Genomic DNA, 26,753 nt, shown 5'->3' with positions numbered 1-26,753 from the left:
TTTAAGTTAGCATGCTAGAGTTTTTAAAGAAATTCAAAGTGATATAACATATGAAGGTTTTTGCTGATTATTCTTATAACTCATATAAATAGGAGCAAGAATTTACACTGTAATTGATTTAAGATTGGCCATATGAGTCATACATAAAAGATCCAAATCCTGCTTCTAAAGGCTTTGAATAGTCATTGATTCTGTGAACTTTGAAAGCTTTTGAAAATGTGCTATGATCCCAGGATGGTATTAAGACTATTTTATGTAACCAAAGAAAAAAATACACCACCAAATTATAAAACTCTGGTACTTATATGCTTGGCTGTCTGCAAGGAATTATAGAGACTATCGGAGACATAACCTCTACCTCAAGGGAATTTCTGCCTAGACAAGGAAATCAAACATGAATTCACTTGATACAGTACAAAGTCCATGTACACAAATCATCACTGACGAAAGGACAGGAAGCACTCCAAATCCTTAGCTATCTATTTCAATAGTCCCCACCCCCCAGGAAGAATATGTGGTTTACTTTCCTGAAAATGCACATTTGTTACCAGCTATAACTTGAACCCCAATATCTCATCCCCTGATCAACTTAGCAGGACCTTGCTGGAAGACTCCTTTTCTATATGTAGTTTATGGCCTTGGTTGGAAACAATAGAATTATGCAAATTAGTTGTCACCCCTACTTAGATTAACCAAATCATAGTTCAATACTCTGCTATATATTCAATAGGCCATTAGATCATAAATCTAATCTAATAAAGTATATAACGTGTTTATCACAGTGCCTGCCTGCCTAGCACTAGGTGCTAAATACATGTCAACTTCTTTCACTTTTATCTATTTCCTCTCTTTTCCTTAACTACTCTCTTTTCCCCAAAGTATAGAGTACATTTTAATATTTGAGCATGGTAAAAGAAAAACCAATTAACTCCCTGATATTGCTATCCAAACACTGCATTTGCAAATCTCCAGGCTAGTCATGCAGAAGAGAAAAAGTATATAAATACACCCTTATATCTGAGGGAAAACCCTCAGCTAAATTCTTCTCCATTTAGATAAAGTTAATGTGAGTCTTTTGGAAAATCCCCAGACCGAGGAAGGAACATTTCAGCCCACAGGCCTGACTCAGCCCACTGCTTGATTTCATTCAGCTGGGGGTGAGAAAGCTTTGGGTGGCCCTGTACAGAACCCCAAGAATGGCTCCTACCCCTGAGCCCCAGGGGCCTGCTGGAGTCACCCCACTTATAGAAGTTTCTCCTGGTTTAAGGATCTAAGCAATCATAAACACATGAATCACAATTTCTAAGGGAAGTAAAGCCAAGAACTCCCACTCTCACTTACTCTAGGTTCTAGAATTTAGGAAAGTCTTCTTATCTACTTCTCTTTTCCTCTTCTTTACAAATCCATTCCTTTTTTTTCTTTTGCTTCCTCAAAGGGCTTCCCTCTCTCTGTGTACTTCTCTCTTTGTTAACTCTCTTTTCTCTTTTCTGAATTCCTCCACTTCCTCTTCCCTTTTGTCTATTTGTGTCCATTCCAGGGGCCAAGCCTCTCCTTTCACCGCCACCTCTTCCCAGCCCCATTGCTCCTCTCTTCACCCTCACTTCCGCTTCTGGTGTCTCTTCTCCTGTCTCTTCAGCTGACACTCATTACTTTCTTCCCTCTTTGCAAAGTAAAGCTGAATTCCATGTCCTGGCTTTGTTGTCTTGTAGGACAGTTCTATTTTTCCTTATGTTATATAGGCACTCCTCCACTTATAATCGGGTTACATCCTCATAAACCAGTCATAAATTTAAAATATCATATGTTGAAAACACAATGTATCTCAAACATTATAGCTTAGCCTCATCTATCTTAAACATGCTCAGAACATTTACATTAGTCTGCAGTTGGGAAAAATAATCTAACACAAAGCCTATTTTATAATAAAGTGTGGAAGACCTCATGTAATTTATTAAGTACTGTGCTGAAAGTGAAAGACAGAATGGTTGTATGGGTACATGAAGTACAGTTTCTACTGGATGCATATTGCTTTTGCACCACTGTAAAGTTAGAAATCTTAAGCTATTTTAAATTGGGGACCATATACATTTTGAAGACAGAAAGCCAGGGAGTATAATAAAGAGAGCATGAGACTTGGGAGTCAGAGATGTGGCTTTGCCCTCTCTCAGAATCTACAAATGTAAAATGGGGATCACTCAATAAATGATGTCAGTGTTCCAACCACTTGAAAGAGGTTAGTGGTTATTATGCAAATAAACAACAACTGATAGAGCATAACAATAAAAATAGCAAATATTTATACAGTCCTTACTATGTCTCAAACACTGTTCCAAGCACTTCAAAGAAGCCCACTGAATCCTCAAACCATCACATGGGCACTGAGAATGTGCAAAGCGGGTGGGATCATGGGTAGGTTTTTTTCTCTTGCAAAAGTTTCTTTTATCACTGTTTTTACAATTTTAAAATGAGGCTGTGGAGTTGAGCATTTCTATTTCACTAAGAAACTTGACTGAATTTTCAGTTTTATTATACACAGTTGTCTACTGATTGTTTTCCCCTGCAGTGCAGGGTCATTCGTAGAAAAAATAAAAACAAAAAATCTCCAGGCTGTTGTGATCAACCTATGTACCAACTTTCCCTTTTCTCAACAGAAAATAATGCTTCAAAAGATTCATATTGATGTGATAATACATGGAGCATATCATTCAATATCTTTCAATAAACGTTGTGTGACATTGTCACACAAATGATCACAGTGGAAACACAATCATTACTGTTAGGAAACATAATCATTATGTGTTAAATAATACACTTAAAGGTTGACCTTGATGTCTCCTGTCTGATAGAATGGCAGAGAATTTCATTTTAACAGATTGTTAAAGACTCCTCTTAGAAACCCATGTTCCCGGGAGTTACTATACCACATAGGGGTTAAATAAGCACAGAGCAGATTAGTATAATTAAAAAATAATAGCAACACAAAGAGCCTTGACAGCACATTTACTTTCAAAACAGGGGTTGTCTGGGGCTTATTTCCCTAGAAAGTATATTACTTCTGTACTTCTTTAAAATATGATTTTGTTGTTGTTGTTGTTCCTTAATGTTATTTATAAGAATAAACCAATTTGGCCAGGTGCGGTGGCTCATGCCTGTAATCCCAGCACTTTGGGAGGCCAAGGCAGGCGGATCACAAGGTCAAGATATCGAGACCATCCTGGCCAACACGGTGAAACACCGCCTCTACTAAATACAAAAATTAGCTGGGTGTGGTGGCACGTGCCTATAGTCCCAGCTATTCGGGATGCTGAGGCAAGGGAATCGCTTGAACCTGGGAGGTGGAGATTGCAGTGAGCCAAGATCACGCCACTGCACTCCAGCCTGGCAACAGAGCAAGACTCCGTCTCAGAAAAAAAAAAAAAAGAATGAAGCAATTCTTATTTCTGAGAATTGATATGCAAACATCCAAACTGTAAACAGAAACTGCTCGGTTTTAAAATATTGTACAATTTCTAGAAAGCAATATTAGGCATTTGCTCTTTCCAGACTTTTGGTAAAATAGGAACAGTTCTCTAACACCATGGATTCAATTTAAAAGAAACTCACAGAAGTTCAATTCTGGTGATTCAAACATAATGGGTTGTAATTCACTCTTGTATTATCTATAATAAAAGGTTTGCTAAACAAATTGATAGTATAGTAAGTAGTGGCAACTCCAAATTTTCTACATATAATGGCACATAGGGGCTACAATCTAGTTATAGAAGTCAGTTGACTTATTTTGAAGCTGCATTTGCATGAGAAGCACTCTGATTTTACTTTGATGGTATGTTCATACATAAATAAAAGTAGAGCAGATTTTAAAAAACATCATATGCATACTTTACATAAAATTGAGAAAAAATGATCGTCCACATTAAAGAACACATATTTATTGAGGGTGGCATTAGATGGCTGATGTTTTTAGAGGGAGAATTAACATCTTCTCCTAGTCCCACCCCAAACATTTCCTAATAATAATGGTAAAAGACTGTTGTCTAATCTACTTAAAACAACATTTGGTTCCAAAAACTTTGGCAGTGACTGAAGTGTACACAGACTCAGTGAATGATGATACATCACTTACCTGGGCAATGAATATTCACATAGACCCATCATTAAGCCCTTCTCAGAGGCTGAGATTAGCTACTGTTTACTCGTAGAGCCATGACTGGAATCCAGTATGGAATCTCCAAATCCTCTCTCTTTCTCTCAGTTCTCCATAGTAATCCTCTGAGAGCCACAAATTCTGCTAGAGTATATTCTTGAAATTAATACATCAAAATTTATGGAATGCAGACCTTTTGCCTGATTTAGACTGCTATTCCTCATAGTCTGACCATATTGTTATTTTACTGAATTTATCTATATATTCTTATTATGTATTTGTGTCATCTACCCGACTGCACATTTTGTGTCTGTGGACATATATATATAGTAAATGCTCAATAAATACTTGTTGAATAAAAAAATGGATGATTGAGATTTTATTGAACGATAAAACTATTGCCCCTGTGTAAACACTGATCTCTATGAGAGTATCTGGAATCATTGATTTAAGAGTTAGAAAGTTATTTCATTTCCCCATCCATAAAAAGCCTCTGAAAAATTCCAGAATTTGTGGGTGTTTGTACAGATTTTCCAGTGGGGGTCTGTGATCATGAAAAGACTTTTTAAATTATTAATCTAATGTATCTTTTCTATTATAACCCCTCTGTCACAGACATGATCAACCCAACTCTGCTACACATCTCCAGTAACAAAAAACTCACTACCATATGAGGCAGTCTAGGCTATTTTGATAGCTCTGATGAATACTAGGCTCTAACTCCTTCCCTGTAACTTCTGACTGACCACAGCTCCATCTGCCAGAGTCACATAAACATGCCCAGAATCTATGCCACTTGACAACCCTTCATGTATTTTTAGACAGCTGTCATAACCCATCCTATCTTCTTTCAAGCAGTCTGTAAACCCTCAGCTCTTTCAACCATAGTCAAGGTTTCTACTATGACTTCTACCCCATCATTCAGTGCACCCAGAACTCTGCCCAGACCTGCACGTGTTCCAACCCTCCCATCTTGAGGGTTGAAACAAGTATTTGCAGCTCTCTCCTACTTGTTCTGGGCATCTCGAGTTAACGAGACTAACATTTATCACGTCAGGGACAGCTGCTTCACTCTACTGACTTAAAGTGAACTTAAAGTTAACTAAAAATCCCTGTTTTTTCTCTATTTATGTTGCAGTTCCACCATGCATGGCCCTCCCAGTCTATCCATGCAGTTAGTTTGGGGATGCTATTGCAGGGTTTTGCAATTATCCCTATTAAACTTTTCCTTTTTTTTTTTTTTTTTTTTTTTTTTTGAGACGGAGTCTAGCTCTGTTGCCCAGGCTGGAGCGCAGTGGCACAATCTCGGCTCACTGCAATCTCCACCTCCCGGGTTCAAGCCATTCTCCTGCTTCAGACTACAGGCATGAACCACCACCTCTGGCTAATTTTTGTATTTTCAGTAGAGATGAGGTTTCACTACACTGGCTGATCTTGAACTCTTGACCTCAGGTGATCCGCACACCTCAGCCTCCCAAAGTGCTGGGATTACAGGTGTGAGCCACAGCACCCAGTAAAACTTTTACTTTTTAAATGCAATTAATTGTTGCTTTTGGCTGAGGTTCTTAAAGATTCTCAAGTTCTGTCAACCCAAGTTTTAACCACTGTCTTTCCCATTCAAATTTATGCTCACTGTAGTTCAGATAGATTTTCATGCAAGCTAATTCCTTATTTAATATGCAACTTTTACTGCACAGATCATAAAATAGATGCTGCGGCTGGGCACAGTGGCTCACACTTGTAATCCTAGCACTTTGGGAAGTCAAGGCAGGCAGATCACAAGGTCAGGAGATCAAGACCATCCTAGGCAACATGGTGAAACCCCATCTCTACAAAAAATACAAAAATTAGCTGGGTGTGGTGGCACCTGCCTGTAATCCCAGCTACTCGGGAGGCTGAGGCATGAGAATCGCTTGAACCCAGGAGGTGGAGGTTGCAATGAGCCAAGATGTGTGCCACTGCACTCCAGCCTGGGTGACAGAGCAAGACTCTGTCTCAAAAAAAAAAAAAAAAAAAATAGATGCTGCACAAGAAAAGCCTAAAACAGGCAACAGAGTGAGGTAATTAAGAGCATGAACCCTAGATCCAGACTGCCAAGGTTCATCAAATCTGGGTGCTGTCACTTACTAGTTATATGATCATAGGCAGGTCACTCAATATCTCTCTATCTCAGTTTGCTTACTTGTAAAATGGGGTAAATAATCATACCTACTTCATTGAGATTAAGGATAGGATTAAATGTAAAGAGCCCAGAACACATTGTAAGTCCTATAGAAATGCTCGTTTCATAAGTAACTTAGCTTATGTGTGCATATAAGTACAGATCGGAAATCAGTAAGTACTGTAAATGTGGAAAACATCTCAACAACTAAAAGTAGCACTATATGGTTATTTTCCCTGAAGCCCACATCTGGACCAACATAGCTTAGATTTTATGCATTTAGCAAACATGAGGCAATACACCTGGTCAGTCTGTTTTCACTGTACCTTATTAATATGAATACTCAATGAACATCTGAAAAGGGGAACACGTCCTATAAACATTCCTGTGCTGCAGAGAACAGGGATTTTATTATTTATCCCCTTTTATTTTCTCTCTGTTTTCTTTCTGTTGTTGAGATTGGTCATTTCTATTGTTTCTCTTCAAATTCACTAACACTTTCTTCTTTCCTCTTCACTCTGCTGTTAAGCCCATCTACTGAGGCTTTTATAAAAATTACCTCGATTACTGTATATCTTAGTTCTAAAATTCCAATTTAGTTCTTCATAGCTTTTACTTCTTTGGTGAGACTTTCTATTTCTTTGCTGGGACTTTCTATTTCTCTGCTGGGGACTCTCTATTTTATTATTTATTTCAAGTGTGTTTGTAATTGTTGAATAATTTTTGTGATGGCTACATTAAAATCCTTCTCAGATAATTCTACCATCTGTGTTAATTTGGTGTCGATTGTCTTTTGTCATTCAAGTTCATATCCTACTGGTTCTTGTAATTTTCCATTAAAACCTGGACATTTTTGGTATTATATCTTGAGACTATGTATCTTACTTAAATAGAAGTCCACGTTTTCCACTCAGTCTCATCATTGAGCAGTGGTGAAACTCCTGACTCTCCTCTAGGCTTCCTCTAACACCATATTAGCTGGCAGGCAAATCTCCCTACTTAGCTTCTGCGGTGGGCATGGAGGTGGGACCTCAGTTTATTTCATGGTGTTTGGCTCGATACAGTGATTATTGTCTAAAAGTTTTCTATCCTGCTAGGTTGCCCTTTTCTGATCCTTTCACTAGAAACACCCATTTTTTTGTGGGTATTTTTTGTCTGTGCCCATTGGCATTTTCTGCTTGCTGGCTTCTCCAGTATCCAGCCTGAGATATAGGATGAAAACAGAAAACCCCGAGAACCTACTGCTGTGTCCTTCCACAGGTCCCATGGTCTCTAGTAAGTCTGCCTTCTTCTCTTCATTCACGTTTCAGAGACCCTTTCTATTTATTTCACATGAAATGTCCAGGATTTTTAGCTGTATTTAGCAGAAGGGATACAGACCCCATCTTTCTAGAGCAATCATGCTTTTATGTAAGACATTAATCTACTGAGTTATAAGACTAGCCTGCAGATTCTCACAAGCCCACAGGGCCAGTTGATTTAGCCCTGTACTTGGGCGTAGCAGGAGCTAGCTTTCACTGTGTTGCCTTCTCTAGTAAGAGAAGCAGCCTCTTCCAGACCAACTCCCACACATACCTGGGACAGCTTCCTAGGCTTATTGCCCTTCCACTGAACAGGAGAATCAGAATAGATTCCATCTGCTGTCCTCCCTCATTCCGGCTGGTACCCATGGGCACACCTCAGCCCTGTACTCACAGATCATTCATCAGGACATGGGAAATGCAGCAGATCACCACTCCTACTGCCCTCCTCCAAAATATCTTCCCATGTGGATTACCAAAACTGACTTATCTCCACCCCCATCCTTCCTGGCTCTACTGTCCTTCCCCATTGCTATTTGGCTGAGGTCCAGCTGGACACAGCAAGCATTTTATAGTAAAACATCTAAGGCTGAGGTTCTTTCTCAATCTTCATTCTCTTCAGCATCTGACACTGCTGACCAGGCTTCCTATTAATAGTACCTTACAGATACAGAGTTATTTGCCATTTCCATACATCTTCTTACGTTATCTCATTTTATCTTCATATAACCCTGTAAGATAGCCAGAATGGTATTGTGTTCATGTTATGTCATATATGAAGAAACTGATACATAAAGCAGTCATATGACTTGCCCACATTGACATGATATTAGGTACCAAAGCCAAGGCTAGATAAATCTGATTTCTCAGTCAGGACTCATTCTGTACCATGTCATCTTGGCTTCTGTGATACTATAATAACAGGAGTACCTGTAGTTACCATATGATTGCCAGGCACTCCACAGGATCTAATACCATATATACCTACTATAGAATCTGAGGCTCAGGGAGCTTAAAGCTAAAGCTTTAAGCTTTTTAAAATGAGGGGCAAGGAGCATTTCCTCTGTCTCTGGCCCTCTGTCCTTTCCATACTACATAATCGCTATGGCTTCTCTTCTAATTTTCTAAATCCATATCAACAATCCTGTTTTCACCTGCAAAATCCATTTCTTTATCTACAGTTGCCAAGTAGAAATTTCCATTCAAATGGCTTGTCATCATTTCAAGCCTCATATGACTAAAAGTGAATTCATTATCCTCACTCCTCTAGCCAGTTCCCCCTCCCACCCTTTATAGCATAACTTTCTCCCAGCCATAGGGCACAAAACTGTAGTCATTTTTGATTTATTCCTCCCCTCGTCCCCAGATCATGTCTGTTAGTCACAAAGTCCTGTTGACTGTTCCTGTGAAGCCTCTCATCTTTCTTCCCATATACCTCCCTCTTTATTCCCATGGCGACTTATTCAAGGCCCTGAAATTGATGTTACTGGGTTGGCTTTCTTCCAGCAAAACTCACAGGTTTTAGGATTATCCTCATTGAATTCATCTTCTGTTCTACTGTCAGACTAATCTTCCTTAACATAGCTCTGTGATATTACTTCCCTTACATATAAGCCTGCAAAGATCCCAGAATCCATAGAAAAGGAGACTAGAGTTCTGTGTAGCCATCAAGCCCCCCAGAATCTTCTTTCTCCTCATCTGGATGAGCTATGAAACTGAGCTCATCATTGCTCACTTCCTTATCATCATCCCCATACTCAGACTGCCTTTCTGCTCACTTCTGCCCCCTTCCAATTCTATCCATTCTTCAAGAGACCAGGTACATTGGAACCCATACAGTCACGAAATTCCTATCACACATATAGTTTCTACCATCCATCCAAGCAACAAGCTGCATGCTGACCTGAGTTATTCATCTTTGCTTTGTGGGAGTCCGCCATATCTCCCAACTGGATGGTAATAAGCCCAGGAAGAAACGGGGAAAGGGGACATGGCTCATGCTCCTCTATTCCCCACATCTCCTATAAAATGCCAAGCATGAGCAGGAAAGCCAATAAATCAGTGCTTCTTATAGCTTTAATATGCACCTGGTAGGCTTGTTTCCCTAGGATGAGGTCTGTGGTCACCCCACGTGATATTGTAGCAGGTAGTTTACAGGCCGTATTTTGAGAAGCCCTGATTTTTTCAGAGTGAGTTGAAAAATTAATGCCGAAGGCAGACATGACATTGTTTTCTATTCCTTTGCTTATCAACTAGATCAGGAATCATTCAAATATATATAATTTTCTGTTGTTCAAGAGTAGTTAAAAAAAAAAACAAACAAAAAGAAAGCCAAATATTTGCTATGCATAAAACAAAATTCTAGGAATTTTGGAGAATGTGACATTCAACAAATTTTCGAAATTCAGAAAGCAAGAATTTGGTCTATAACTGATTTTACAAAAAATCTCATGCAATAGATGAATTAGAAAAGGCATTTGGGGATTGGATGTGGAAATTGGAATGGAGAATTCTTCCAGCTAAAAATTTAATTCAGTAAGCAACCCAGGAAACATGGTTTTCCAATGAATAATCTGCCATAAATATATAGATAGTGAGGCAGAGAAAGAAGGAAAGGATCTTATGATGCTTTTAGCATTACAAAATTATTTAATGAATTTCCAAAACATTTTAGAATATGTTGAATATTTATGAAACTAGATTCAGTAAAAAATGAAGAAGATAGTTCAGCAAAAAGAATAAAAGAGATACTTGCAGATAGCATATTTTATATTTATGTTAATAATCCAAAACTGGAAAAAATTATGTAGTTCTTAAGAAGCAAATATGTCACATTACGGAGTTTTCTTGACAATGGAGAACTAGAGGAGGATTTTTAAAAGGCCACAATTCTGTGAAAAGCACATTTTAAGTAGTCAATTTGGGATAACTATGGTTTTTGTGATGGACAGTTTCCAGTTTCATTAGTGTGTGGTTCATTTTTGAGAAATATGTAATAATTTTAAAATAATGATATGGCTTGACTGTGTCCCCACCCAAATCTCATCTTGAATTCCCACGTGTTGTGGGAGGGACCCAGTGGGAGGTAAATGAATCATGGGGCAGGTCTTTCCAGTGCTGTTCTTGTGATAGCAAATAAGTCTCATGAGATCTGATGGCATTATAAAGGGGAGTTTCCCTGCCCAATCTCTCTCTTTGCCTACTGCCATCCATGTAAGACACGACTTGCTCCTCCTTGCCTTCCACCATGATCATGAGGCCTCTCCAGCCATTTGGAACTGTTAAGTCCATTAAACCTCTTTCTTTTGTAAATTGCCCAGTCTCGGGTATGTCTATCAGCAGTGTGAAAACTGACTAATAGAGTAAATTGATACCAGTAGAGTGGGGTGCTGCTGAAAAGATACCAGAAAATGTGGAAGCAACTTTGAAAGTGGGTAACAGGCAGAGGTTCGAACAGTTTGGGGGACTCAGAAGAAGACAGAAAAATGTGGGAAAGTTTGGAACTTCCTGGAGACTTGTTAAACGGCTTTGACCAAAGCCTGATAGCAATATGGACAATAAGGTGCAGAATGAGGTGGTCTCAGATGGAAATGAGGAACTTGTTGGGAACTGGAGCAAAGGTAACTCTTGTTATGCTTTAGCAAAGAGATTGACAACATTTTGCCCTTGCCCTAGAGATTTGTGGAACTTCGAACTTCAGGGAGATGATTTAGGGTATCTAGCAGAATAAATTTCTAAGCAGCAAAGCATTCAAGATGTGACCAGGGTGCTATGAAAAGCCATCAGTTTTATAAGGGAAACAGAGCATAAAAGTTCGGAAAATTTGCAGCCTGATATAATGCGATAGAAAACCCCATTTTCTGAGGACAAATTCAAGTCAGAAGCAGAGATTTGCATAAGTAACGAGGAGCCAAATGTGAATCCCCAAGACAATGGGGAAAATGTCTCCAGGGCATGTCAGAGGTCTTCACAGTAGCCCCTCCCATCACAGGCCCCAAGGCCTAGGAGAAAATGATTTCCCAGGTGAGTCCAGGGTCCCGTGCTATGTGCAGCCTAGGGACTTGGTGCCCTGCTTCTTAGCCACTCCAGCCATGGCTGAAAGGGGCCAACAAGCTGAAGCTGTGGCTTCAGAGGGTGCAAGCCCCAAGCCTTGGCAGCTTCCATGTGGTACTGAGCCTTCAAGTTCACAGAAATCAAGAATTGAGGTTTGGGAACCTCTGCCTAGATTTCAGAGGATGTATGCAAGTACCTGGATGTCCAGGCAGAAGTTTGCTGCAGGGATGAAGCTCTCAGGGAGAACCTCTACTAGGGAAGTGCAAAAGAGAAATGTAGGGTCAGACCCCCACACAGGCTCCCTACTGGGGTACCACATAGTAGAACTGTGAGAAGAGGGCCACTGTCCTCCAGACCCCAGAATAGCAGATCCACTGACAGCTTGCACCATGTGCCTGGAAAAGCCACAGACACTCAATGCCAGCCTATGAAAGGAGCCAGGAGGGAGTCTGTACCCTGAAAAGCCACAGGGGCAGAGCTTCCCAAGACCATGGGAACCCACCTCCTGCATCAGTGTGACCTGGATACCCAAGACCATGGGAACCCACTTCCTGCATCAGTGAGACACAGAGTCAAAGGAGATCATTTTGAAGCTTTAAGATTTGACTGCCCTGCTGGATTTCAGACATGCATGGGGACTGTAGCCCCTTTGTTTTGGCCAATTTCTCCCATTTAAAATGGTTATATTACCCAATACCTGTACCCCCATTGTATCTAAACAACTAAGTTATTTTTGATTTTACAGGCTTATAGGCAGAAGAGATTTGCCTTGTCTCAGATGAGACATTGGACTATAAAATTTTGAGTTAATACTGAAACGAGTTAAGACTTTGAGGGACTGTTGGGAAGGCATGATTGGTTTTGAAATGTAAGGACATGAGATTTGGGAAGGGCCAGTGGCAGAATGATATGGTTTGGCTGTGTCCGCACCCAAATCTCATCTTGAATTCCCACGTGTTGTGGGAGGAACCTGGCGGGATGTAATTGAATCATGGCGCAGGTCTTTCCCGTGCTATACTCATGATAGTGAATAAGTCTCACAAGATCTGATGGTATTATAAGGGGGATTTTCCCTGCCCAATCTCTTTGCCTACTGCCATCCACGTAAGACATGACTTGCTCCTCCTTGCCTTCTGCCATGATTATGAGGCCTCTCCAACCATATGGAACTGTAAGTCCACTGAACCTTTTTCTTTGTAAATTGCCCACTCTTGGGTTATCTCTTTATCAGCAGTGTGAAAATGGACTAATACAAGTAATAATGTAACAATAACAATGTCAAGTTAGGAATTGTCTTTTAGGAAGATATAAACATCTTAGTGTAACCAATGACTTTCTTTCTGCATTTCCCCCATTAAAACAGCAACCTGGCTTTTGCTTGAATGTCATTAACTGGGAGAGAATCTCTCTTTTCTGATAAGTTCTAATTATTAGAATATTTTCTTTCATTCAGAAGAAATCTAGTTCTCCAAATCACTAGTTCTAATTTTGCTCTGTGAAATCAGCCGGGTCAAGTCTTCTTCCTTTGCTTCGTGAAAGTTCTTCTAGTATTTAACATTCAGATCTCCATTCTTTTCTTTTGGATAAAAATTCTTAATTTCTTTAACTATCTCTCAAACGTCATGTTTTCCAAAAGCCTCCCAATTGCCCTGCTCTCACTGTATTATAGCTCGTCAATGTCTCTCAAAGCATAGCACCTAACCTTTAGTATGAGACTCCAAATTTGGCCTGACTAGAATAGAATATAGGGGAGCTATTACCTCGTATAATGTGCACCTGAGACTTTCTATTAATACTACCTGAAATTATGTAAGATATTTTAGTACTTTCACCATACCACTAGCTCATATTTAGCTAATTACAATCCTCAAAATTCCCAACCCCCACCATGAACTATTTTAAGTTGCATCTCCTACGTTCTATACATATTAAAGAGAAATTTCAGAACTTATAGTCAAGATTTTACATCTATAATGTTACAGGCCACTGTTTCCCTCTAAAAGCCCCTAGGCAGAATCCTAGGCCATTATGTCCCTTCCTAAAGATATCCATTAGCGTCTGGTTTACTGTAACTCCCAGGATCTGTCATGGTTCATTGTGATGTCATAAATCACACAGGTGACTGTTTCACTCCTATTTTCACCTTTCTTCTGGACTCCTCCAACGATCTTTTCTTCTGGAGTCTCTTTCAGTTTTCCTACTTCATTGCCCACTTTTACTCAGTTTTCTTTGAAAGACCTCTGAATATTTGAGTGACCCAGGACTCCTTGACCTCGTCACTGTCAACACTCACTCCCTTGGTGATCTCATCTCTATACAAACAACTCCCAATGTATACGTGCAGGTCAGATCACTCCCCAGCCCCACTCTACACTGCTTACTTGACGTCTCCACTTGGACATCAAACAGACATTCAAAAATTAACATTTGTAAAACCAAACTCCTGGTTTTTCCCTAAAACTTGCTCTTCCTAAAGTCTTCTCAACCCCAGCTAATAACAAGTCCATTCTTGTGTTTACTCAGGCCAAAAATCACGGCACATCCCTTGTGTTCTTTCTAACACATTATATACATTCAGAATATATCTAGAATCCAACCACTTTTCACCTCTTCCAATGCTGTTACTCTGGTGCAAGCCACCATGATTTCTTTCTCAGATTATTGCAATGGCCTACTAGTAGGTCATTCTTGCTCCACACCAACCACCACCACCCCCATGTTAGATTCTCAATAAAGAGACTAGAGTGAGTCATTAAACTTAAAACTGAACTCTAAATATGTTCCTTCTCTATTTAACACCTCTCCCATTCCTGTGGCTCTCATCACACTCAGAGTAATATTCAAAGCTGTTATAAGGGCCTACAGGACCTAATCTATCCATTCCACTCTACCTCTGACCCTTTGCTCATCCTCTATCATTCTTCCCTTGCTTACTCCACCTCATGGCTCTTCCTGTGGTTCCTTGAATGTGCTAGGCACACTCCCACCCAGGACCTTTGCAACGGATATTCCCTCTGCCCAAAATGTTCTTCTCTCAGACATCTGCATGACTGTTCTGTCACTTTCTTCAAGTCTCTGCTTTAAAGATACCTTATCAAAGAGGTCTTCTTTGACTAACCCTCTCATTCCCATTACTCTGTTTTGACCTTTTTCATAATACTTATCATCCCTTGATATAGATGTTCTGGTCTCTGTTGCCCTTCCTTACTCTCTCCTTGCCCCTACCAAGAAAAAAAGTATATTTTATGGATGAAAGGCTTTTATCTGTCCTTTTCTGTACTATAATCCTCAGTGCTTAGACAATGCCTGACATATAGCAAGAGTTCAATAAATAGTAGTATAATCATAAGTAATGCTCTCTTGCTGAAACTAATTACAATGGTTACCTCTGGAGAGGAGCAATGGACTGTTGAAAGGTAAGGTGTGAAGACTTCCTTTTCTCTGCTTACCCCTTTGCACCTTTTAGATTTTAATACCATGTATATGTATTTTCTACCCTCCCCCAATTTTTAAATTGGGGCAAAAATAATTTTAATAAACAGATTTATCTTGTTGCTTTTGAATAAACATTAAAATCAAGATTCTTTTTCATAGCAATGCTACCCTGTAGCATATCAGCTATCCTTTGAAATTTTGTGCAGTTTATAAATTAAAGAACATGCTTTCTATATCTTTATGTAAGTTGAGCATTTTGTAAGTTCCTAGAAATAGGAAGTGCTACATGCGTGTTGGTAATTCAAAATCTGAAAAAGAGGGAAATAATGTTGTACAGGCATTATGTTTTAGTGAACTAGAGGGAATTTCTGAACAACATTTTCATTCTTTTCTAAGGGTCTATGAATATTTAGCATAATAACACATTCTTAGATTCTACCAGCAATCAGTGTCAAACATACTGGTTTATAAGTTTTAAGAATCCACCATTTTCCCCTTTTTGAAAATCACTTATCAAATTCAGCTTTTCTAGCCCTAGTCTTATTCTCCAAAGATACTGGGAATGAATTTAAAGCTGCTCAGCACACTCATTCAATTCCATGAGATGTAAAGTAGTTGGATGTGAAGAACTGATCTCATCAAAGTAGTAATACAAGATTTTACCTTCTGTTTACTTATCCTGGGATCCAGGTATCTCTTTCTGTATGTTTCGATTTTCCAACTTAACAATCACTGTCCATTTTAAATTAGGGAGCTCAAATAAGAATTGAGAAGCTCTTCCCTCCCTTTTCTCATATCCTAATACTACAGCATCTTCCACAAACAGTGGGCCTCTCTGGCTCGCACTCTTCTCACCGTTCTCCTTGCCCTCAAATGTTATTTAACCAAACAAAACTGGTTGTCTTTCATTTTTGGACCATGTTCTTTATAATGACTTTAGTGCACAGCATTCCTATATAGATATATTAGTCTCTTGAAATGTCTTTTATTTTCACTGCTCTCTGAATTTTCCAGCATCGTTTTCAAAACTCCCTTAGTCACCACTGAAATAATCTAATTGTTGAATAAAATCACAACTAACTTATCCAAAGATCTTGATGTAACATTTAGCCAGTTATTTCTTTGAAGATGCAGAGAATGAGATAGATGATAGAAATAAAGGGAGAGAAAGATTTTCTTTTTCACAGCTAGACAAAAAGGCAGATTTTGTCTTTCACAGTCTGAGCAAGCTGTGCTCATATTTACTTATCCTGTGTTGATCTCAGAACACTAACTCATACCCTTGTGCCCATGGGGTTAGATTATTATAATTCCCTTCTAGTCAAGCTTCCAGCAATAACTTGGGAATGAAGAAAATGAAAAATAACACGAAAGGAACGATTTGGCTAAAGTAAATACTGTGAATCAGAAAGGTGCACATGTTTTAGGAAGCCATGACCAACCTGTGTTTAGCACAGATCCTTACACAAAGGAGGCATTTAATATGTCTACTAAGTTGAATTGAACTGCAATGGTTTCTCACTTTACAAAAGATAATAAAAGCTTTCTGTAATCCCTGTAATCCATGCTCCCAGGGATAGACAATAAAATGGGCAAGATAACCAACAACCCTTCTCTCAACCTTCAGAATCGGAAGTAAAAAAGAGGAGAGAGGAGAGCCTACGACCAAGGTAATGAGCAGGGTGGTTTTGTTGGAACAGTAAGTTCATGAAGGGAAAGTTAAGCTGAAAGCCTTTATAATATTTATCAATGTATTTTTAAAGTATGTAAGCATCTCTAAATTTTAATTTAACCTAAGTTGAATTCCCTGTATTAAAGAATATATATTGTACTTACTTACAGAAATGGTATTGATTGTATCTAGAGGATATGCCCAGAGAAATAAATTGCATTCGTTTTCCAAACTCTTTTATTCATCTTATATGTTTCTTTAAAAATAGTAATAGCAAAGTGTAATGTTCCTTACCATTTCAATAGAACTGTAGCTTTCTCAAAAGAAAGAAGATTGAAATTTATACCTTCTGAAGGGGATTACCTGGAAATGACTCCAAATAAAAAATGTCCACACATCTGTCAAACACATCCAAAAGTGAAGACAGTTAATCTAGCCTCCAAATGGAATTTAGAAGATGACTAGCAATGTGTTATAGTTCTTTAGATTTGTTATATTAAATAGAATAAACACAGGGTATATGAAACCTTCTGAAAGTTATTTAAATCATGATAGACTAAGAATAGTTTTTCCAATACAGCATCACATTTAGCATTTGAAAAATGCAGACATATAAACAATATGGTCCATGGGAAAGTAAATTGGAAAATGCTTTTTGTAATTATCTTGAAATTTAAGTCAAATTATCTATAAATTGATATCACTGCAGCAAATCATATTGGACTGATTTTTCCTGACCATTCTCCATCATGTTCTTGATTTTGCTTTCCATATATTAAGCAGTCAATGAGTTAATTTCCAAAGCATGCAATGAGTTAACTTCTATTTCATTTTGTTCAAATGTTCTATTTAAAATTCTTTCTTTAAACAAAGGACCATTCTTTTTTCCTTTTGTTATTGTATGCTCCTTTTGAATAGTTTCCAGGAATAAAATAACTGATCATGAAAAAACAAAACAGTTGCTCTTAACATTCTTTGTATAAAGTTATTAGATGATGGTACTTGTATGATTAACACTAACATGTTGTAGCTACCACAGTGTATTAAATGTTCCCTTGTCAACGGACATAATTTCACATGTCCATTATCAATTTAGAAATGAAGTTGTAATTTTAGAAGACAGTGTTATTTTGTTGAGACTATTTCCACGCCACAAAAGGGACAGAAGCAATGAGAATACCTGAAAATAGAGGACGGATGGCGTTTTATGGTGCAGTTTTAATGATGTTTAAACATATATTCATTCCAGGACACTGCTGAGAAATATTTTTGGAAATGTTCCTGGGAGAATTTTAATTACCATCGATGTATAAAAATAAATAACAGAATATCTGTCCAGATGGCATGATTGGTGATGTTTTTCAGAAAAACAGTTTTTAAAACATCAATATCTGTCTTAAATTTCCATCTGAAAAAGAAACAAACTCTGTTTACAGTGCATCACACTCGAAGTCTAAGTTAGTTCTTAGTTTGAGTCCCAAAAAACATCACTCTTTAAAAAAAAAAAAAGCACTCTTCTGCCACGTGGGGACACAGTGAAAAGACAGCTGTGTATGGACCAGGAAGCAGACCTTCACCAGACACCATTTCTACCTTGATCTTAGATTTCTCAGCTTCTAGCACTGTGAGAAAATAAATTTCTGTGTATAAGCCCAAAAAAAAAGTAAATTAAGAAATACAGTGTAAAGTAGTGTGCTTAATAGGCGTCTCTGATACAATTGAGGGCTGACCTGCTAACTTTGCTTATAGCAATAGAACTGCCAAAATAACAGACCAGGAAGTTGGACAAGATTTCTCTGGAATTTTAAGATCTAGCTATTTATTTATATATCATTTCTGGCATTTGAGTCTCTTATAGCAGCACATCCAGTCTACTTAATAAGAAACAGAGATTTAAGACATTAACCAATCAACAACTATATCAGAAATTCCTTCAAGCCATAATCATAAACTAAAAAATTTCTATATAAATATGCAAAATGTGTTCCTTCCATCTTTCTTCATTCTTCTCCTATCCAAACGTAGTAGTATCATGTTTGATTTTATTACTATATTTGTTGCCTAGGATAGAAAACCCTAAACACATTCAATAAAGCAAGGTATTTCTATAATAATAATACTAAAAATGCCAAATGCATTGTTACTTATTACAGCCACTTTTCTGTAACAATGCACTATACATTTTGAAATTGCTAAAAAGTAAATTTTAAATGATTTTACCACAAAAAATAAGTACATGAGATGATGGATTTGTTAATTAGCTAATCATTTGACAATGCAGACATATATCAAAACATCACACTGTACCCCACAAATATATATTCTAAGCATTTCCTATATAATAACTTTTGTGGATATGTTACTGAACATGGGGCACTTAGCTTCCCTTTTCTAGTTCACATAATCTTGGTGGCATTAATAGGAGGTGGGTAATGTTTCATAAAGAAACGATTTACTTTGATTACAGTGGATAAAGATTCTGAACTATGAGCAGTCTAGCCTCAGCAAAGAATGGTAAAGACAAAAACTACCTTCCTTTGTCTATTATCATTTGCCATCTTCTTTTGCAATTATAAAGAGTTTTGTTTCCATTTGGATGCAGAAGTTGAAGGAGAGACTGCGCAGCCATTCTTAGACTTAAATCCTCCCCCGCCCCCAGGGATATAATAACATACAACCACTGGCGTTTGGCGTTGGGGCTTTTGAGTACTTTTCTTTCTTTCTTTTTCTTTTTTCTTATATAGGGTCTCCACTTTTTCTCTTCCCTTCAGGATATTGACAAATTTTATTCAACGCATTCTCCAAACCTCTTTTCCCCAGCTTAGATCTTTTGTACCAGGGCGGTTAATTACGATTACCTTAGGCATTCCACATAACCCTTAAGAGAAGCTTACGAAAAGGGGTTTCTTTAAATCAACCACCAAGAGCACACACACCAGTCACACTCCCCTTCCCCTCCTCTGGGAGCACCCACCACCCCAGGCCTTCTAGCTCTACATTGCCAAAACTACACAGCTCCCACTCCACCACAGCAAAGCTTTCTCAGGAAAGAGCACCACACAGCATCCCCTTTTCTCTCTCTGGAAACAGCGTTAACCAGGCCGGCAGCCTCAAAGCACGCTTCCTGGATTCTTTGACCAGGATGCGCCAGGGGCCTGGCCTCCCGTTGGACACTGGCGCGCTCAAACTTCGAATAGGGCGTCAGGCGAAGAAAGGCCAAACCCAGGGCAATTTCCTGGGGGGAGACGGGGGGGCGGGGCGGGCGGGTCAGACTGCTGGTAAACTGTGCTACGTCCACTCACCACCACCCAAGCCCTACAACCCACAGCCAGGTCCGCCGCATTTCGGACTTCCAAGTTTCAACGCTCCCTGCAAGGTGGGGCCATCCGGGCAGCGACGAAATACAGGTTTTGGGCGGGGCAGCCACAGCACCCTTGCAAAGCTGTGCCTTCCGAATTAGGGACAAACTCCCTGGGATTTGTTTTCTGCGGGGGAAAAGGTGAAGGGATGTGGGGGGAGTAGGGTATGGTGGCGATTGGTGGAGGGCAAGTGTAAGGGGCAGTTACAGCCACATCTCTGCCCTGGACAGAGCCGGGTCCAGGGGTCGCGGGCCTGCCTGCCGCTAGGTTGTCAGCATCTCCTGTAGCCGGCGCGCACACCGCGCGCAAACACGCCCCCCAAAATCCCCACAACCTGTCAAACGGGCCCTACAGCTCGGAGCCCCCTGGCAGGAAGGAGAAACTTGTACCCAGACTCGCCAACAGTCAGAATGCTGCAGTTTGTCGATGAGAACAATTTTTAAAGCGGAAATAATCATGATAATGAAATAAAAGGATCAAAAGCATCTTGACTACTTCTGAGCCTTTGGGAAAAATAAAATTGTTGTTTTCTACCAGCCCGCGAATATTCCCAGTCGCCCGTGGCGACGCGGGGGTGGGGTTGGCGCTCAAGGCAGAAAGCGCGAGGCAGGTGCCCAGAGCCGCGCAGAAGGGGACTGACTGGGGGGCCCGGGTCCCCGACGCCATTTGAGGGGCAGCGGCGCCCGCCTTACCTGTGGATGCAGTTTCCATGGCAACGGGCGACTGCCGGGCGGCGCCCGAGCCGGGTTCCCGCGGCGCCGCTTCCCGGGCCCTGGCGCCCAACCCCGGGCTGGGCTCCCCAGCCTGCGGCGCTGGCGTGGCCCCTTTCGGCGTCACCGCTTCGTCCTCCCCCTCCCCCCGGTCCCTGAGCCACTGGGACCCGGGGCCGGCCAGCGGCAGCAGCTCGTCCTGCGGATCCGGCGGCGCGGCCATGGCTGGCGGTCCCCCGGCGCGGCGACGGCGGCTTGGCTGGGCCGAGGCTCGGTGGCTGCGCGGGCGCTCCCTGCTGCTGTCCCCCGAGGGACTCGGCGCTCGGGGAAGCTGCGGTGTCTCAGCGCCACCGCCGCCTCTGCTGCAACTCCGCCGAGCCGCTGCCTGCCGTTCTTCCCGCTTCAGCTCCTCCTTCTCCCCCCTCCTCTTCCTCCGGCCCCGCCGCGGCCGCTGCCTGCGCTCCTCCTCCTACTCCAGTCGCTGCTGCCGCCGCCGCTTCGCTACTCCCAAGCCTGTTATTACGCAGGTGAAAATGGCCTGCTTGGTCCGGGTCCTCCTGGGCACGTCAGCCCCCAACCTGCAAATGGCAGGCCCGGGTTAGGGGATGTGCCAAATCCACTCGAATCTTCCTCTCGTTTGGGGAGGAATAAAAAGGAAGAACCAGCAGGTAGAAGCAGCCACCAGCAGCGTCGCCTTCCCAACTCAGAAAGTTAAGCCCCGACTGGTGTCCTGGGTCCCGAGGCAAAGAGGAAAAACTAGAGAACTCAGGGCCACAGTTCTGAGAGTGAGCAGTATGAGTTGTGGAGGGGACACAGGTCTGAGCGGGGAAGGGGTGGAGATGGATTCTGATGGCAGATGGAGACCAGGGAAGCTGCAACCCCGAGGTTAAATCCTGCGTTTCCAGAATGGGCCTGAAAATAGTGGAGTAAAGGAATGAGTTATCAGGACGGCCTCCAAAAAAAAGCTTAACACATCTCACCCTGACCAGCCCTGAGTGCAAACAGGATATCAATAGGCAGGACAAAAGCTGTACATTTCCTTTCAGAAACACTGAGCCAAGGCCATCCTAATCATACGTTGTCTCTGCAGTCTGTTGTATTTCAGAAGTTGGACATTCCATAAGCTTGCATCTTTTTCTTTACAGTTCACTGCGATAAAATGGAAGATAGCAAATAAACCCAAACTCAGAGGAGGAAAGTGACTTGCCTTATCATGTATTATGCCCATATGAAGACCCATCTTTTCAAATGTCTTGTTTTATTGGTTCCCCAGTTGTTTATATAATAATAAAATAATATGCCTTTAAAAACTAAGATTCACCACAACACACAGGGTGAAGGAATAGGTTTATCCACTGTTTCTTCTCTAGAAAAGGAGGGCGCAGACGGTACAGCACACTGTGAGACTGTGGGACTCCAGGCCACCATGCTTATCTTGAGGATTTCATACCTGTCCATTGGTATATTCAAAGGCCAACTTCAGGACCATTCAGGTGCTCCTCAATAATGCTAAAATGAAAAAGCCCAGATTCTGCCTAATCTTTTGTTCTGCTAGTGCACTAATGTTCAACAGATGACAATAAATTAGAGAAAAATCATTCACTAAACAATAAATATGGCTTCCTAAAGCCAGATATCCTGGAAATCTGATGGTCACCAAAATTTTACATTTTTGATATACTCAAAATTATCTCTCATGATGGAAATGTTCACTATCTAGATTGTGGTTATAGCTTCACAGGTGCATACATATGTCAAAACTTACTGTTTACTGTAAATATGAACAATTTAATGTGTTGTCGGTTATACCTCAATAAAGCTATAAAAATAATCTCCTCCAAAAACAACAAAATAATTGGTTATCATGAATCATAAAGATTTTTAAATATCTTTCCATGGGAAAACAAGAGCGTATTTAAGAAACCGTTAAGTTGAAAAGCTTATTCCACTGCTGTCTTTCCGTGGAGCTTAATCCTGCCTTGTAATTAGAGGGCACTTATAAGCTTTTTTCAAATCTATTACTTAGTATTCCCTAAAGCTTCAGAAATACTAGATGGGAATTTATCATGGTTTTATTACTAATAACAAGACAAGAACATAGGCAATTCTAATGATATAACCTTAAAGTGGTTATTGATGAATACTAATATTTGAGAACTGCTATGCAAAGGAGTTACATACAAAATAATAGGACGTATATTCTTTTGTTTCTCTGAGAAACATAAATGAAAGTCATCATTAAAAAACTAGGAGGCTTAAGCAAGCCTCTTTTTTCCTTATGATTAAATAGATAGGAAGTTTGGGGATATGATTCTAATTATTTGTCATATTTCTTTCATACTGCTCAATACTCTCATTGAGAACATGTGAAGGAAATAGCCAGTTAAATCTATTTAGAGTGTAGTTGTTAAAGGAAATTGACCATTATTGACAGCTCCATTTTGATAAAGTATTCTGTTTTACACTGCTGAAAAGAGATGACACAAGATTTCAGTGTTAGCAATTTTCATTACTAACTTTCCTTATTAGACTTCACCTTTGAATGTATACAAATTATCTATTTGGGGGAAGAAATTTTCAGGTTTATGCTATGACTTGAAATGACTTGCACCCCTCTGAACTGACAAAGCCTGACTAATTTGAAGATTTATGGGCAAAACACACAGTCGGCAATGGGATTCTGGGGCTTACAAGTTGCTCTAAGTTATGAATTACTCTAAAATGCTTTTGAGTGAGAAGAGTTGAGACAAAAGAACTGTCAGGTTTTGTTTTCAGCTTTTGTTTTCAGGAAAAGAAGTTTTGTTCATCATTTGAAAAGAAGGAATGAGGAGCATTTATTTAGCACTAGCTTCTTAACTTAGTCCAAACCATGTATCATGGGGAAACAGGGTGTGGGGACATGCAGGAAGAGCGCCGCAAGTAACAAATTTTAACCAAGATGAAATTCTTTCCAGCCTCACTATTAAAGTTACTGAACATATCTACATCCCAGCTGTAACCTGGAGATTTTTTTTTTTAGTTTTTGTGGGTAGGTACATAGTAGGTGTATATATTTATGGGGTATGTGAGATATTTTAATACAGGCATACAATGGATAATAATCACATCATGGTAAATGAGGTATCCATCACCTCAAGCATTTCACCTTTCTTTGTGTTACAAACAATCCAATTATAATCTTTTTGTCGTTTTGAAATATAAAATAAATTATTGTTGACTGTAGGCACCTTGTTGTGTTAGTGAATACTAGATCTTATTCACTCGTATCTAACTATATTTTTATATCTGCCATTAACTGTCTCACCTCCGTGCCCCTCAGGCCCCCACCAACCTCCCAGCACTATACTTCCTGGCCTCTGAGAAACATCCTTCTACTCTCTATCTCCATGAATTCAACGGTTTTAATTTTAATTTACCACAAATAAGTGAGAACATAAGAAGTTTGTCTTTCTGTGCCTGGCTTATATCACTTAACAAATGTCCTCCAGTTCCATCCATGTTGTGCAAATGACAAGATCTCATTCTTTTTTATGAATGAGATCATAAAAATGATATTGAGCACCTTTTTAATGATATTGAGCACCTTTTCATATGTCTGTTTGGTATTTATTTGTATGTCTTCTTTTGAGTAATGTCTATTTAGATATTTTGCCCATTTTTATATTTTTTCTTATAGAGTTATTTGAGCTCCTTATATATTATGGTTATTAATCCCTTGTCAGATGGATAATTTGCAATTTTTTTCTCTTATTCTGTGTGTTGTCTCTTCACTTTGTTGTTTCTTTTGCTGTGCAGAAGATTTTTAACTTGATGTGATCCTATTTGTCCACATATGAATAATAGTCCATTGTGTATATGTACCACATTTTCTTTATCCATTTGTCTCTTGATGAACACATGAGTTGCTTGCAAATCTTGGCTAGTGTGACTAACATAGTGATGCGATAAACATTGGAGTGCAGATAGCTCTTCAATATACTTTTGCCTTCTTTTGGGTATATACCCAACAAACAAACAAAAACAGGAAAACATTGAAGCACTGGGGAAACTCTCCAGGATATTGGTCTGGGCAAAGATTTATAGAGTAATAACCCATAGGCACAGGCAACCAAAGCAAAAATGGACAAGTGGCGGTGGCTCACGCCTGTAATCCCAGCACTTTGGGAGGCTGAGGCGGGCAGCTCACAAGGTCAGGAGATCGAGATCACCCTGGCTAACACGGTGAAACCCCGTCTCTACTAAAAATACAAAATATTAGCCAGGCATGGTGGTGGGTGCCTGTAGTCCCAGCTACTCAGGAGGCTGAGGCAGGAGAATGGTGTGAACCTGGGAGGCAGAGCTTGCAGTGAGCCGAGGTTGCACCACAGCACTCCAGCCTGGGGGACAGAGTGAGACTCCATCTCAAAAAAAAAAAAAAAGGAAATGCTACTGATTTTGTATGTTGATATTGTATCCTGCAACTTTACGGAATTTGTTTATCAATTCTCAGAGTTTTCTGGTGGAGAATTTACATTTTTTCAAATATAAGATCATATCATCTGCAAAACAGGGATAATTTGACGACTTCTGTTCCAGTTTGGATGCCCTTTATTTCTTTCTCTTATCTGATTGCTCCAGCAAAGACTTCCAGTACTATGTTGAATAGCAGTGGTGAAAGTGGACATCATTGTAATGTTTCAGATCTTGGGGAAAAGGCTCTCAGTTTTCACCCAATTCAGTATGATACTAGTTTTGGGTCTGTCCTATATGGCTTTTATTGTGTTGAGGTATGTTCCTTCAATATCCAGTTTCTTGAGAGTTTTTACCACAAAGGGATGTTGAATTGTTGAATTTTACCAAATGCTTTTTCAGTATCAACTGAAATGATCATATGGTATTTGCCCTTCATTCTGTTGATACAATGTGCTGCACTGATTGATTTGCATATGTTGAACCATCCTTGCATCTGTGAGATAAATCCCACTTGGTCATGATTAATGATCTTTTTAACATGTTGTTGAATTCAGTTTGCTAGTATTTTGTTTATGATTTTTACATCAATGTTCATCAGGGATATTGGCCTGTAGTTTTCTTAATTTGATATGTCTTTGTTTGGTTCGGATATCAAGGTAATACTAGCCAGGCAGAATGAGTTTGGAAGTATTCCCTCCTCTTCTATTTTTTGTAATAGTATGAGGTTTAGTATTAGTTCTTCTTTAAATGTTTGGTAAAATTCAGCAATGAATGCATCAGGCTTTTCTTGCTTGGAGACTTTTATTACAACTTTGATCTCATTACTTGTTATTAGTTTATTCATGTTTAGATTTCTTTATGGTTCAGTCTTGGTAGGTTGTATGTGTCTATGAATTTATCCATTTCTTTTAGATTTTCTAATTAATTGGCATATAGTTGCTCATAGTAGTCTCTAATGTTCCTTTGCATTTCTGAGGTATCAGTTATAATGTTTCCTTTTGCATCTCTGATTTATTTGGTCTTCTCTCTTTTTTATTAGTCTGTCTAAAGCTTTGTCAATTTATCTTTTCAAAAAAACCCAACTTTTCATTTCATTTATTTTTGTTTGTTTGTTTCCATTTCATTTATTTCTGCTCTGATATTTGTTATTTCTTCTACTAACTTTGGGTTTGATCTGCTCTTGGTTTTCTAATTCTTTAAGATGCATTATTATGTGGCTCATTTGAAGTTTTTCTAGTTTTTTGATGTACGGCTTATTGCATAAACTTTCCTCTTATACTGCTTTCAGTGTATTCCATAGGTTTTGGTACATTGTGTTTCCATTTTCATGTAGTTTAAGACATTTTTTTCATTCTGAATTTCAATAAAGAAATTAGAAGAAATCATTGACATGATTTCAATTTTTTTGAAATTTTAGAGACTTGTTTTGTGGCTTAACATATGGTCTATTCTTGAGAATGATCTAT

The 26,753-nt window shown here is 39.5% G+C and overlaps 1 protein-coding gene and 1 long non-coding RNA gene across 2 annotated transcripts in view; one reads left to right on the top strand and one right to left on the bottom strand.

The window, feature by feature from the left end:
• LOC105473641 (reticulon 1) overlaps positions 1-21,356 on the bottom strand; it is a 288,470-nt gene extending 267,114 nt beyond the window's left edge. Inside the window, exon 1 of the mRNA XM_011727519.3 lies at positions 20,818-21,356. Coding sequence (XP_011725821.2) covers positions 20,818-21,058 — 241 coding nt within the window. The 5' untranslated portion in view covers positions 21,059-21,356. The remainder of the gene's footprint in view (positions 1-20,817) is intronic.
• Positions 21,346-22,671, top strand: LOC139364280 (uncharacterized). Its single transcript, XR_011625832.1, has 2 exons — positions 21,346-21,503; positions 21,981-22,671. It is a non-coding gene; the product is annotated as an uncharacterized lncRNA (long non-coding RNA).
• The last annotated feature ends 4,082 nt before the right edge of the window (positions 22,672-26,753 follow it).

This window comes from Macaca nemestrina, chromosome 7 (assembly GCF_043159975.1).
Source record: "Macaca nemestrina isolate mMacNem1 chromosome 7, mMacNem.hap1, whole genome shotgun sequence".
NCBI lineage: Eukaryota > Metazoa > Chordata > Mammalia > Primates > Cercopithecidae > Macaca > Macaca nemestrina.
Note: the sequence above shows the minus strand (reverse complement) of the source record. Positions and strands in the feature narration are given on the sequence as shown.